General features: G+C 43.6%; 5 protein-coding genes across 5 annotated transcripts; 3 read left to right on the plus strand and 2 right to left on the minus strand.

Annotated features, from left to right (window-relative positions):
• The first annotated feature begins 1,144 nt into the window (after positions 1 to 1,144).
• LOC108116129 (pupal cuticle protein Edg-84A) lies at positions 1,145 to 1,880 on the plus strand. The gene is made up of 2 exons (XM_017227854.1): positions 1,145 to 1,268; positions 1,326 to 1,880. The coding sequence occupies exons 1-2, from the start codon at positions 1,173 to 1,175 to the stop codon at positions 1,878 to 1,880; spliced, it is 651 nt and encodes a 216-aa protein (XP_017083343.1). The 5' UTR covers positions 1,145 to 1,172.
• Positions 1,881 to 3,342: 1,462 nt separating this feature from the next.
• On the plus strand, positions 3,343 to 4,169 carry LOC108116119 (larval cuticle protein A2B). Its single transcript, XM_017227843.1, has 2 exons — positions 3,343 to 3,410; positions 3,525 to 4,169. The coding sequence occupies exons 1-2, from the start codon at positions 3,399 to 3,401 to the stop codon at positions 4,086 to 4,088; spliced, it is 576 nt and encodes a 191-aa protein (XP_017083332.1). The 5' UTR covers positions 3,343 to 3,398; the 3' UTR covers positions 4,089 to 4,169.
• Positions 4,170 to 6,353: 2,184 nt separating this feature from the next.
• Positions 6,354 to 9,280, minus strand: LOC108116120 (cuticle protein). The gene is made up of 4 exons (XM_017227844.2): positions 9,205 to 9,280; positions 8,495 to 9,090; positions 6,931 to 6,946; positions 6,354 to 6,870 (listed from the first exon to the last, which is right to left on the minus strand). Exons 1-4 carry the CDS (start codon positions 9,214 to 9,216, stop codon positions 6,421 to 6,423), a joined length of 1,074 nt encoding a protein of 357 aa, XP_017083333.2. The 5' UTR covers positions 9,217 to 9,280; the 3' UTR covers positions 6,354 to 6,420.
• A 1,015-nt stretch (positions 9,281 to 10,295) lies between these two features.
• Positions 10,296 to 11,142, plus strand: LOC108116118 (larval cuticle protein A2B). Its single transcript, XM_017227842.1, has 2 exons — positions 10,296 to 10,361; positions 10,427 to 11,142. The coding sequence occupies exons 1-2, from the start codon at positions 10,350 to 10,352 to the stop codon at positions 11,060 to 11,062; spliced, it is 648 nt and encodes a 215-aa protein (XP_017083331.1). The 5' UTR covers positions 10,296 to 10,349; the 3' UTR covers positions 11,063 to 11,142.
• A 2,118-nt stretch (positions 11,143 to 13,260) lies between these two features.
• Positions 13,261 to 14,227, minus strand: LOC108116123 (cuticle protein 18.6). Its single transcript, XM_017227846.2, has 2 exons — positions 14,140 to 14,227; positions 13,261 to 14,073 (listed from the first exon to the last, which is right to left on the minus strand). The coding sequence occupies exons 1-2, from the start codon at positions 14,149 to 14,151 to the stop codon at positions 13,414 to 13,416; spliced, it is 672 nt and encodes a 223-aa protein (XP_017083335.1). The 5' UTR covers positions 14,152 to 14,227; the 3' UTR covers positions 13,261 to 13,413.
• Between the last annotated feature and the right edge of the window lie 676 nt (positions 14,228 to 14,903).

The raw sequence follows: 14,903 nt of genomic DNA on the forward strand, positions 1-14,903 counted from the left end.
AAAACTGATAATTCGGGTCAGGAGGCAGCACCATAAAAAAGTAATTTAAATAATATAAATCATTTTTATTAAAACATATTTTAGTTTTGAAAATCTTTCGAATTACGGCTTTTAATGTAAAAAAACGAATAATTAAAGTTTAATCATTAATTAATAAACAAGATAAACGTTTGTTTGTTCACCACAATGCAGTGAATGCCGTGAACGCCATCTGTTGCTCAAATCACAAAACTATCATTGCATACTTTTTGGCTGAGTTTAAGTTTATGCGAAATTTCAAGCTAAGTTATCTTGCTACCCCAAATCATAACTAACAGTTTTAAATAAACCCATTTTGTAATTATATTGACCATAACGAAAGCCACATAATTCATTATCAATTTTTGAAACGCACAAGTAAGCCCTCAAAGCTGTTAAAAGAGAATTGTCGATAAATGGCAATGTTTTTGCCATTTTGAGGCTTTTGGCATTATATTATTTGACTTAAAAAATTAATAAAACTAAACGATTAATAGCCACTCTGCATGACTTTAAGTTCATATAAATGTATTTCTGCCCCTAGGTGTATTGTCTGATTAAAAATATATTATTTACAATTCTTAACAGAAAAACCGTCAACAATGCAGACGACAAGAAATTAAAATTTAAAATTTAAAGGCAGTGCTAAAGAACAACTAACCAACAATATATTCAACATTCTACATATTCAATATATTAAACATTTCTGAAGAACTCTTAAAGATGAAGAATATTAAATGCACAAACCGTAAGAAGTGAAATTACTGTATGAATGATATAATTTGGTTTTGATCAACCTCTTTCTGGCTATGCTGTTCATAACTTTAATTTAACAAGAATCCTCACATTGAAGTATTTCTTATTATTCTTAATACCAAATCAATTAAATATGCATTATAATTGAACAAGCTTAAGCTCGGCATGACTACGTGAAATTATGGAAGGAGCCCATATCTCGTATGTGAGTAAAAAACGATCTGAAAACCTGTCGATTGGCTGATAAACTTGTTGGGGCATCTCAGCGCCAATTAGGCGGTCTAGAAAGAGACCGGACTGGAGGTCCCCGCGATGACCTTGTTGAGATCCAGATGCCGAGGCAGATGCAGGGCACTGTGGCATTGGGTCAACAGGCTCTCAGTCGCCTATAAAAGCCGATGACCAGGCCGAAGTTAACTTGTGTAAAATCAGCTATCGACAGGAGCAAACCTAAGCCTACCTACTCACAAATATCCTACATAATGCTGTACAAAGTAAGCTTTAAAGAGGATTATGTCTTAAATTAAATCTGATCCTTTGACCACTTACAGATTGTATTGTTTGTGGCCCTGATCAGTCTGGCTCAAGCAGGCTTACTGCCCACGAAAACATCCGGAAGTGACGACACCTATGAAGCCCATCCACACTACTCCTTCAACTATGATGTTCAGGATGCCGAGACTGGAGATGTAAAGTCCCAATCGGAATCTCGGGACGGTGATGTGGTCCGTGGTCAGTACTCTGTTAACGACGCCGATGGCTATAGACGAACTGTGGATTACACCGCCGACGATGTCAGTGGCTTCAACGCGGTGGTGCGTCGTGAACCACTCTCTAGTGCTGCGGTGATTGTGCAGCCAAAGACTGCCATTGTGGCTCCTAAAGTTCAGTTCCAGCCTCTGAAGAAGTTGCCACCTCTGAAGCCTCTATCCCAGGCATCTGCTGTGGTCCATCGATCCTATGCTCCGGTGATCCACCATGCTCCCGTCACCCATGTGGTGCACCACGCAGCTCCAGCGCACTCATATGTTTCCCACCACGTTCCGTTGCTGAAGACCTCCTTGCACCACACTCATCATCCACATGCCATTTCTTATGTTTTCTAAGAACGGCGACTTATTAATGACTTAACTATGTCTGAATAAATTACTTTTAATTCAATGTCCTATCTATTCTTAGTTTTAAAAACGGGAAGAACTGAACTTGGGATTCAACAGATTGACAAGTATTAATTCATCTTTTTTAGTTAATCTGTTTAATATTTAAAGATTAAGTCCAGGAAATAGGTATCAGCGGTTAGGATCAGTTCCCGGAATTTAAAAGGTCGTAGATAAAATTATAATGGTATTATCTCTTCTTACTACGCTTACTTCTTAATACGTTTAACGAAATATTAGATAGTCGCATGTTTTTGGAAGAGTATGTACGAGTATATATACCTCTTACATTAAAGCATTTGGGAGGTTACCTTCTATCTATAGCATACGATATAGCTTTTACCCCAGAGAAGGTTATTCCATCATTTAACTTTCTTTTTATCATTTCACTTAAAGACAAAATTATTACACTTGATATATCTTCTTCTATATATCTACGTTATCATATTAAATGCAGTCGAACAACTTATTTATGATTCCAATACCGCCTTGTTAATTTTTTCTTGTACCTCATTTGAACACAACAAATGCGGAATTTCTTTAAAGAATAACCGAAATAACCATGCAGAGTAACATGTAAGAACGTAATAAGCCATGTCATGCCCATTCCATAGCTCAATTGTCACAACCAAGAACTCCGCCAAAACATCCGCAATCACTGCTCTATTCTCCATCTTTTGGGTGGGCACTCGGAAGTGAGGTGTCGCACTAAAGTTAAGCCTGAAATCCAATTAGCGTTCAACTGGAGCGACGGCCACCGAAAATAAACGTTTAAGGTCGTGCGTCGGGGGTGGGGTTACTCACTGGCCAGACTCAAAGCTGCTGCCCATAAGAGAAGAATAGGGAGGGGATTGGAATCGGACTCGGAAATCGGTATGGGTGAGCTGCCTGCAAGTGCAGAGGCAATTTGAAAAACCGTTGTTATGCATTTGCGCATGCGCTGCATACGATATGGTTGCTATTAGCGAGCGGGTACTTTTCGAAAGCGCCAACAAATGCCAGCCGATCATCATTATTATTGGATCGATTTGTGGGGAGGGGGTAGGGGAGATTCCTGGGCCAGGGGTACCCAAAGTGCACGTTCGGGTATGCGACTTCTGAGGCCAATATTAATTCGGCCAAGCTGGCCGCTCAAGTCCAATTCAATCAAGAAGGCATTATGCTCGCCGCTGCTTTGTCACCGCTCAGCCTTGGCAGCGTGCCGCCCACCGCCCTCCTACCTTATGTCTTCACCCCCTCTCCGCTCTTCCTTACCACTCCAGCAACAACAACAACCGCTTCTAGTCTTGAGCGTCTCGCATTTTGATATGGTCGACGTTGTGTTGTGACGCAAGTGCACGCCGCTGACATCGAGCCCGGGCAGAGTGCCATCGAGGCGGTATAAAAGCCCCAGTTGGACGCTGTTCAAATCAGTTCACCACCAATTTCGGTATCTAGAGCAACCCAACCCAACCCAAGCAACCAAAAATGGCATTCAAAGTAAGGATCAAGTTCTAAAGTGATCATAAAAGTGATATCAAAGTGTTAATAAGCAGAGAATAAGAAGTTTTAGAACTCCAATTTAATCAGACAATATCTTTCGAACCATTGCAGTTCACCCTTCTTTTCGCCGCCTGCATCGCCGTGGCCAGCGCTGGCATCATCCCCGCTGCCGCTCCTCTGGCCGCCGTGGCCCAGGTGGAGGAGTACGACCCCCATCCCCAGTACACCTACGGCTATGATGTCAAGGACGCCATCTCCGGCGACTCGAAGACTCAGGTGGAGACTCGTGAGGGCGACATTGTCCAGGGCCAGTACTCGCTGAACGACGCCGATGGCTACCGTCGCATTGTGGACTACACCGCCGATCCCATCAACGGATTCAACGCAGTGGTGCGCCGTGAGCCCCTGGTTGCCGCCGTTGCTGCCGCCCCTGCTGCCGTCGTGGCCGCTCCCGCTCCCGTTGTACGTGCCGCCGTTGCTGCCCCAGTTGTCCGTGCCGCCCCCTTGACCGCCGCCTATGCTGCTGCCCCAGCTCCTCTGGCTTACGCCGCTGCCCCAGCTCCCCTCGCTTACGCCGCCCCTGCGCCCGTCGTTAAGGCCGCTCCTCTGGTCGCCGCTGGACCCGCCATCGTCAAGACCCAGTTCGCTTCGCCTCTTATCTCGTACGCCTATTAAGAAGCTGAGGAATAGGTGACCACGACCCGATAATTGCCGTTAGTTGTTATTGAATAAAAGGATGTGATCTAATTGAATGGACATCAAGTTGGTTTTTATTGTTGGGGAGATCTAAGCTTTATGAAATGTTTATACAGATGCAAAGGTTTAGCTATACATTTAAGCCAGAATAACCAAATACAAAGTAAAAGACTTAAACCAAAAGCTAATTTTATGCTCTTCACAAGTTCAACAACAATTTTTGTTCATTAAAATTCTGATCAGCATATGTCCTCAACCGAATACTGGTCAATGTCTCCGTTGAAAAGACCTTAAGATATTATTCAGTACAACTTTTTTCTATTTGGTAAAAAAAACAATTAGATGATTTTAACCAGTTCATTGAACATTTTAATAGTTATTTTAAATAAAAAAATTAATAAATAATAAATAAAACAGTTTAATCTGCTAGAAAACCGTTTAACAAAACTAATTTTGTGAGAATGAGTACAATATATGTATTTTAATATTTTTATTTAGATATTATTCAAGATATTTTAAACATTTTTAGTTGTTTTTTGTATGCCTTAGATGATTATAATACTTAAATACACCTCTTCTTCAGGTCAAGCAGGCCATCTTCAAGAACTCCAACTCGCTAGACCTTCTCAGAGACCTCAACCCAGTAACATTGAAAAATCCTTCAATTCCAAGAAACAGCAAAATTAGAAACAAGCAAAATGAAAGAAATTAATTGTACTTAACTTAGCAAATAATATTATTGTTATTATTAGGTTACGATATAACATGTAATTACACCATCCTAAAACCATGAACTCACATGGTCAGGCAATATATATTATATATAGCAAGATGAAACATTAGGTAACTGGTACTGATGAGGACAGAGCATTAGTTACTAAGTACTAAGGAAGTGGGTAACCTTAAACAATGGTGAGACCGTAAGCTAGCACTTTTCTGGCCCGTAATCGCTCTTTCTTTCCAGGAAGCATTTTAACTTCTTAACGTCTTATAAATAGATAAAAATCCTCTTTTAATTCCATTCTCGTTTGTTAAAACCGAAAGTGCTGGTCACTTTCACTCTCCCACGACCACACTCAAGGCCGGCCCAAAAGAAAGAATGCTTAAGCTACTGTCAGCTACTGACAAAACAGCACTTACTGTCACAAAAAGCCGCAATGAAACAATGTCGCATAATTGGCCAGTAAGACAGCAGACATCAAGACAACAAGACCGCAGTCCAACACGTCCAAGAACGCAGAAAACAGCAATGGCAATGCCAGAAGCGATTACAGCAGGCGAGTATGTAAGGTCCATAAAATAGTAGCAGCGAATATAAATTGAAAGAGGGAAGCCCCCAAAAGCCGTTTACTCATTCATGGAGCCGGTGTGTTAACTGGGCTTTGACTCTGGTCTGGTTTTCAATGCGACACGAGCATTGTTGTAATTCGCCTGGTTAACTTTATGGGCCTCGCCGCGAGTTGCGCATGCGCATTGGCATTAAAATCTGAACTGCTGGCGTGGATCTTGCGGGCCGATGTACTTACATGCTAAACATGGGAATGGAAATGGAAATGGCCAGCCAAGTCCGTTCGCTCCAACGGTAATTAACAATGCCAACTGACTTTGACCTTAACCCTCGCCGTCCGCTGCCCACTGTCCACTGTCCACCTGTCCACCTCTGTCCTCTTTAAGGCACCTTGGCATATTTGCACTTGTCCGCGTTGGAAAGGCGGTTGGTCAGATAAGGGAAACGATTCGGGCCCCAATAATGTCGCGTAAATCATTCTCCTGCAGGCCCGAAAGAGTTGGCGAAAGGTTTCTGGCTGCAGCTCCACGCAACTGACCTTAACTGGTTTCAAGAGCGGTCCGCATTACATGCATTAAATTCAATAAGCCTTCGACGCAGATGGTCTTATTGATATGTTCCGATCGATGTCGATGCATTTTCTTTCCGATCGGATGTCTACCGTCTACCCAATTTTGGTTGATTGGTGTAAAATGGGTCGAACGCGAACGCCTGATCAATTTGGGCCCTTAATGACTTATTACTGCCAGAAAATTGATTACAAAGTGCATGCGGTTGAGAGGGCTTTAAGAAGAGCCAAGGTGATGCAAAATAATCACATCCAACGACGGTTATTGGGTGGGATTAGGGTAACTCCCCTCTGTTAAGTGGAGTTTAATGCGTTGTAACTCCAAGGTTAGAATGATTAATGTCTATATTAAAGCACTTCACCCCACAAAAACACATTCCGCTTTCAATGAGCTTACAAATATTCAACAATTTATTGATCCACAAAAGATTCCACAGATCAGAGAATCTCTCACCTTAGTGGTGCTGATGGTAGGCCACTGGGATTGGGGCAGCAGCAACGGGCAGAGCCACAGGAGCCACGGTCTTCACCACGGTCTTGACATGATCCAGGGGCACGCGGTTGACGACGGCGTTGAATCCGTTGACCGGGTCGGAGGTGTACTGAACAATGCGCTTGAAGCCATCGGCGTCGATCAGGGAGTACTCGCCGCGGACCACATCTCCATCACGCTCCTCCACCTGGCTCTTGGAGTCCCCGGAGAGGGCATCTTGGACATCGTAGGCGTACTTGTACTGGGGATGGGGGTCGTACTCCTCGGCGGCCTTGGCCAGAACGGGCTGGGCATGAGCGACGGCCACTGGAGCGTGGGCGTAGGTGGCCACGGCGGGGGCGGCGTGGTACACCTGTTGGACGGGCAGGACTCCGGCACTGGCAGCCGAGATGAGGGCAAGAACAGCAAAGAACTGAGGGAGGAAAAAGTTTAGTACTAGGAAGAAAGGGATGTCCTGGTCAGGATCGCTCACCTTGAAGGCCATGGCTCTGGGTTTGGTAGTGGGCTGGTTGGTTATCCGTTAACTGCTGCGAAGACAGTGAAGATGTGGAATGATTTACTGGACCACGGGCACTGCTTTTTATACCCACTGAAAAAGTGTAAAAAGCAAAACGCGAATAACGAATTGAAATTGATTAGTTCGCTGCTGGCCAAATAATTTTTGTCACTTTTCATACATTTTTTATATTTATAATTGTATTATTGCCCAGCTATTTACCTTAATAATTTACAGACTGGAAAAGGGGCAATTAAAACTGCCCACGCCGTGGGCCAAAGACACATTTATGCAATCTCCAGAGACATGCAAATCTGGTCCGGCTTAGTGTCATAGGAGAGACCCTCGGATTTCGGTTTCTTTCGAGGCACAGACCTCCGCGGGCTATTCGCGAATCAGTCACTTTCACTATTCTGCCTTGAGTGGTATATCATGTTACCGGCTCTAACTTTTGCCTGGGAAACCGGAGAGCTTTATATCTGAGAGGGCGTGGAACTGACCTACACTGATGACTTTTTAGAAAGAGTAAGACTCTCAAGAACTCAACATCATGATAATAAATTGATTCTTTTTGTAACCAATGGTTGTTCTTTCTAATACACGAATTCGCTTGGTAATGCTAGAAAGTATTTTTTCATATTTAAAGTTTGTTTGACCACTAAGGTGCATTATAAATACTTCTAAAAAATAAGTTATAACATAAATAAAAATGGAATAACTGACCGTGTGAGGCGTTATAGCAAACATTACTTAATAAATTGTTCTAATAATGTTCTGACTAGAACCCATTTTGGTAAATTGACAGGCATTGATAAAAAGATGTTAAACAAGGTCAAGCCAAAAACCATAAACTTTGATATGGACGTCACGGTTTTTGGCAGTTTATGGGTTATAGAGTGGCATGAGCGAATTATGTATGTATGTTATTGCTATTGATCCTGATCAATAAAATATATATACACTTTATCGTGTCGGAAACGCTTCCTGTTACATAATTTTCAACGAATACTTAAAACCCTTTAAATATACAAGTAGAAGGTGTAATAAATAAATAATAGCTGTTTCGGATCTTTGAATTGGAGTAGCGCTGGAATTTCACAAGCACATTTAATTTCTTTCCTAAGAATATTTTTTATAATAAGATACAATTTAACAATTCATGCTTAGGTTATAGGATCATCTTACTTTAAGTCCGCTTCCCTAGAGTATCATACTAAAAAGATAATGATTTAGCATCCGGGCTTACAGCCTAACATAGATGTAACATCAAGGGCTTTACATTATCGATTATTTTGGTTCGGCGTTGCCAGATGCCGTGAAAGCAGTTCACTATCTATCGCAGTAGTAGTAAAAATGTGTATTAATCAAGTTTTCATTTCCAAATATGGTTTAAACCCTCTTTGTCTCTCTGTAAATAAGTTAAAACAAAGTTCTTGCCAAAATCAAAACACAATAAAAATTAACATAACAAATCACATTTTATTATCATAGAAACAAAACAACAGATTGGATTAGCAAGGGTCGCATCTTGGCTATTTACAAGTTGGCAACGGTGTATGCGGGGGCGGTGTACCGCAGGGGCGCGGCATAAGCAGCGGTACGGAGGACTGGAGCGGGAGCAGCTACTGCCAGAGGGGCGGAGCGGACGAAGGGAGTAGCAACTGCCAGGGGAGCGGACTTGATCAGAGGAGCAGCGACGGCCACGGGGGCAGAGCGGACAATGGGAGCTGGGGCAGCCAGGGCGATAGGAGCGGCGGCCTTGACCAGGGGAGCGGCAACCTTCACCACCGGCTCAGCGGCAACAACGGCGGCGAGGGGCTCACGGCGGACGACTGCGTTGAATCCGTTGACGGGATCGGCGGTGTAGGTCACGGTACGCTTGAAGCCATCGGCATCGATCAGGGAGTACTCTCCGCGGACGATATCTCCATCACGCTCCTCCACGTGTCCCTTGTTGTCGCCAGAGAGAGTGTCCTGAACGTCGTAACTGTACGAATACTGGGGATGCGGGTCAACCTCCTCAAGCTCAACGGTCTTGGCCAACACAGGCACGGGAGCAGGAGCCACAGCCACAGGAGCAGCAGTCCGCAGGATGGCGCCATGGGCCACGGCGAACAGAGCCAAAGCGATAACAATCTATGGGGTAGGTTAAGCACATCTTAAGGGTCTTTTCCAATATAACTATATCTTGGTTTTGGTTATGCACTGGTAATCCTTGGGAGTCGTAATCCTCCAACTGGTCATACAAACCTTTGCTGCCATTGTTGGTTGGATGATTTTGATTTACTGCTGCTGTCTTGGGCTAAAGCCAAACACTGAATGTCTGACCCAGTGCTGGACAATGGATTTTATACGCCACTTGGTGACATTGATGACACCTAATTGGAATTCATTTTTGGCTCATCACCTCGAACGTCGCCGGTGGCTTGTAAAAATTGTCACGCACCTTCTTCGGTTCTGCCAATTTGAAAGTGTTCGACTGAAATACCCACCTGCACTTCCGGTAATTACGCAAAATCAATTTTAATTACCATTTTCCTAGAAGCCATATGTATTTTATTAGCCGAGGATTTTACTTTTTTGTTCGATGCAATAATTAATATGTTCAGGGCTTACTCTAATCCGTGTTATCTTCAACTTTATTGGTTATCACATTTACTATATATAACAATCTTGCATAACGATTCTAAGGAAGATAAGTTAGTGAGCTTTAGCTTAATCTTCCGAATAAGATAAGTTGATTAATCTGATTAAGATGGTTAGGATAGCATAAATGTTTTACAGTCTGCTATTTACGTAGTCATTTTCAAAGTTATCACGTTGCTTTATTATTAATTATCTGAAAATCTCATAACGTAGCTTATTATTATTAAGCAATATAATGAAATAATTATTTAAACAAAAAATAAGCCCGAACGTACTTCATCCATGCTAGAAACCTTAAAACCCTATTTAAAAGATAACACACATTCCAAAGTTCATCTTAATTCCTTTTTAACCAACTTAACTAACTTACTTATTAGTTCATTAACTGTTTCGTGGAACAACTGCTTTCGGCCAATGTTAGTGTCAAAGCGCACGCTTTTCATATCTTTGATAAATTGAATTTGTTTTGATGACAAAATACAAAGATACAAAGATTGAGCACGGCCTCAATGCTACACTTTTCCCCTCTCCACACACGTTTAGCATAAATGAATTGCACTAATTACGCCAAGAGCGTGGCCAGCCGGCAAAAGCAACGCCGAACATTCAAAGACAGCAGCAGCAGCAGCAGCAGCTCAAGAAATCGCTCCATCTCTGTATATAAACCGCGGGTTGGCCCAATAGCCCTCACAGTTCACTTCGCCTTTCAGCAACCAACAGCAGCAGCAGCAGCCACCAAACCTCTTAACATGGCATTCAAGGTTGGCCCCGAGGATTTAGCCCCATCTAAGACCTTAGATCCTAATGTCTAATATCCCTCTTGCAGTTCGTCACCCTCTTCGCCCTGATCGCCGCCGCCAGCGCCGGTGTTCTTCCCGTCCAGCAGGTGTACCACGCCGCCCCCGCCGTGGCTACCTACGCCCACGCTCCAGTGGCCGTCGCCCATGCCCAGCCCGTTCTGGCCAAGGCCGCCGAGGAGTACGATCCCCATCCCCAGTACAAGTACGCCTACGATGTACAGGATGCCCTCTCCGGTGACTCCAAGAGCCAGGTGGAGGAGCGCGACGGAGATGTGGTCCGCGGAGAGTACTCCCTGATCGATTCTGATGGCTTCAAGAGGACCGTCCAGTACACCGCCGACCCCATCAACGGATTCAACGCCGTGGTCAACCGTGAGCCCCTCGTCAAGGCCGTCGCCGTTGCCCCAGTTGTTAAGACCGTCGCCGCTCCCGTTGCCCACTACGCCGCCCCCGCTGTCGCTCACTACGCCGCCCCTGCCGTTGTGAAGACCGTCGCTCCAGTGGCTCACTATGCTGCCCCTGCTGTGGTCAAGACCATTGCCCCAGTTGCCCACTACGCTGCTCCCGCTGTCGTTAAGACCGTGGCTCCCGTGGCCCACTATGCCGCCCCAGCTGCCACCTACACCTCCTACGCCGCCCCCGCTGTGGCCTACCACCACTAAGGACCTCTAAAAACCGCCAACCCCTCTTTGTTTTAGTTTAATGAATGTTTCCTAGAAATACACACACATACGTATATACATAAAAAAAAGATTTTTTATTTCATTTTCTTAAAACAGATTTCAGTGGCCTAAACTAAAGTTTAAAAATTTAATCAAAAAACTGATTCCTATATATATATATGTGGTTTTTCTTAAAGGACATTACTTAAAGTAATTTGACTCTGTTGTGAGCTCAATTTCTCCCAATAGATGATGCATTTCCTTTTTTAATATTATAAATTAACTTTATTTTTATAAATATATAATATATTTTGCCATATTAGCATGACTTTTAGGATACCAGCCCGTTTGGATTATTTTATAACATTAATTGCTTGAGAGATAAATAAGTTTACGACCCATTTTGTTTTTGGCCATGATTAAGCACTTAACTGTGCCATAAAATTGCCTGCTAAGCAATGGGCGAAAACCAGCCAATGGTTGCCAAAATAGTTTAAAAATAATAAGATTAGATATGTTACGAGGGAAGTAAAAAAAGGAAATCACAAAAATGTAACAACAAAAGGTTGCTCGCTTAAGTCTTTTGATTTTGTTGGTTTCCACAATCGGTCTTCCTTTGAATCCAGTAGGTGTGTGAAATACCCTAAAATATTTTCTATTAATAAAGAATGGGAATATTTATACTGTAAAATTATTCTTCAAAGTAAGTAGGTCAAATATTTTTATAGACAACAAACTATATTATATAGTCTTGTGAAATTTTTTCATTAAGAAAAAGTGAATTCAAAACGTGGCATTTACTTGCTGTGTAAAACCATAAAAAAAATTGAGAAATAAAATCATAAATTTCATCATCAACACTTAAAATTAAATAATGCAATCTAAGTTCAATTTTTCAGTAATTACTTAGACACTTGGAAATTCTCGTACATCAGCGTAATGTGATTTCATAAGGTTATGAAATAGCGAAAAAACTGTTACCTTAAAGGGTTAATTTTCCTTAAATGGAGTTTTTTAAACCTTAATCTGGTCTATTTTTAAAAAGGCATCATGCTTTGATAGTTCAATTCGATAGATGATTTTAATGGGATTCAAGGTGGGCAATGGCCAGTGCCGAGGCTGTCGATTATTATCCCCTCAGTGCCAGCACTCAGCCTCAGCCGCAGCCCCAACCGTTGCCAAAGCCAAGCCCCGAACGACCAACAGCCCAGCTGGCCAACAAAGAGGAGCGAAAGGCCAAGAGGTCTGGCTAATGTGGTTGCGTTAGACCTTTGTGTGGGAAATGTGGAGCAAATTATTTCTTGGCCGGCAATTGGACACACATATTTCGGGCCCGAGTCAGCGTCAGAGCCTGTATACGAGTATAAGGTATCTATATGTGTAGTTGCCGGACTTGATACCAGCAGATATGTCCCAAGTAATTTGAGATTCAATTTGTGTGCGACATTAAAATTGCAAAAAGTGCGATTGTTGCTACCGGATATTTTGGCAAGCCAGAAAACCGGTCTCGATTTACCCCTCTCCATAAACCATTGAAGTGCGAAAATCGAGCACGGGCATTGCTAACGCTAATCATGACCAATCGGGAAACACTAGCCAAGTGCTTAAAATGTAAATCTCACGCTTCATAAAATTAGTGCCATTTGTTCTCTTTGTACGCACTTTTTATCCGCCAAATCACAGTAATCCGTAAGATCGCCTTAGATGGACATTGAGTGTGTAATCTCACGAGAACACGAGGCGATTTGAAAACATTCCAAATCAGGCTGGCTTAGGGGACTTTTGTATGGAATAATGCGAATCATTAATTCGATTACTTGCGTCTTTTAATGGTTTGGCATTGATTTGACCTTGAAATTCCACTGGCTAAGCCACGAGGGCTTTCTGGTAAAACTTATTGGAAAAGAGAAGGAAACTGAACTGTAATCAGATTTTTGTTTTGAAATGATAAATCTCCATAAAAGGATTAATAATAAAAGAAAGTGATACCAAATGCATCTGCTGCCTATGTTAAACTTAAATTTTAAAAAGTTTTATACAAGAAAGCTGCTTTGAGAAGACCTTTAGAGATTCTGAACGTTTAACATCTTTCTGCATCTATGATTTTGAAGGAATGTTTCATGCGAGGACCTTTTACAAAGATAACAAATTGTTAAATAACAAAATAAGTTCCTATAAATACCTCTCAACAAGTCATGTTTATATAGATATTCGATAGTTTTATTGCAAGTATTTACATTGAGGTTAAAACTAATCAACGGAACTAGGTTAATGGGCTAAATGAGTTCACGTAATGGGATGCATGCGGGATAATACTTTCGCTTGTCAGGTGATCTGTGGCCAGAAACCCCTTACTGGTGGTGGTAGTACTCATGACCCTCGTGGGCGGCCTGAGAGTGGGCGGGAGACTCGTAGCTGGCGTAGTGGTGCTGCTGGTGGTCCTGCTCCTGGGGCTGTTCAGCCTGGTGGGTGGTGTAGGCAGGTGCAGTGTAAGCAGGGGCGGTGTAGGCAGGAGCAGCGTAGGTGGGGGCCACGTAGGTGGGAGCAGGGGCAGCATAGCTCTTGATCACAGGAGTGGCTGGGGCGTGGTGGTACTGAACAGGCACAGCCGGAGCAGCAGCCACAACCTTGTGGTGCACATGGGCCAGGGGTTCGCGGTGCACCACGGCATTGAAACCGTTGACGGAGTCAGCAGTGTACTTCACTGTGCGGCGGAAACCATCGGCATCATCCAGGGAGTACTCGCCCTGCACCACATCACCATCCCTGGACTCCACCTGGCTCTTCGAGTCTCCGGACAGAGCATCCTGCACGTCGTAGGCGAAGTTGTACTTGGGATGAGGATCATCGGGGTACACCTCGTGGCCATGGGGATGGATCTCGTGCTGCTTCTGGTAGATCACATGCTGCGGCTGGTGGGCCTGGTACAGCTGGGGCTGCTGTTCGTGTTGCTCCACAGGGATCAGTCCCGCGGACACAGCTGCCAGGCAGCAGGAAACCAGAGCAATGAGCTGGAAATTCAGAAGCAGATATTTTAGCCTGTTGCCAAGGTGGGGATTACATCAGCCTAGGTTTACCTTGAAAGCCATTTGGCGAGCGTTTGAGGTTGATGGGCAAATTGGTGAGCGAAAGAAGCGAGACTTTGTCCTCCTTCTGTGGAGTGCGTGGTTTGAATAATAATTGAACCGTCGCTGCATTTGTATTTATAGACGAAATTTCCGTTGGCCATACATCTCTGGCCCATTGTCTCTCCACCGACCTTTCTTTCACTTTTTCACTAGCTGGCTTACAGAAATCACTTCGATCGTAATTCATTTGCATGCCTCCCTCTCCTCGATCGGTAGATTTACCCAAAAAGATTTGCACCCACGAGTCACACCCATTTCGCTATTGTTATGAATGGGAGACGGACGGCCAGTAAGCGGACAAAGCGGCCAAAGTCGTTACAAACAAAAGACTTAAGCGAGCAACTCGCCGCGGATCACAGCTTCAATGATCGGGGGATTGGGGGGTTCATAGTTTTGGGGCACACTCAAGTCATGTAAGTAACCCAATAAATCGCCGCTTGATCGATGAACAGCATTGCACTTGACACAAGCGCACACACTCACTAACAAAAAATAGAGAAATACCGCCAGAGACACACCTCCTCTTCCATCCTCCCCATGGTAAATGACCCAAAAAAGATGCCTGATCACCCCACCCGGATAAATGGACAAGCAACGTTTGAGCTTTCAGGTTGAAGCTTTCCGCTCTCAGCTTTACAGCTATAATTGTGGCATTGGTAAGTGCTCAATCATGGTCGCAGTCGGATTGGGCGGGAAAGTGACTCAACCAGGCG

The sequence above is a fragment of the Drosophila eugracilis genome, unplaced genomic scaffold (genome assembly GCF_018153835.1).
Source record: "Drosophila eugracilis isolate 14026-0451.02 unplaced genomic scaffold, ASM1815383v1 contig_1873, whole genome shotgun sequence".
Taxonomy (NCBI): domain Eukaryota; kingdom Metazoa; phylum Arthropoda; class Insecta; order Diptera; family Drosophilidae; genus Drosophila; species Drosophila eugracilis.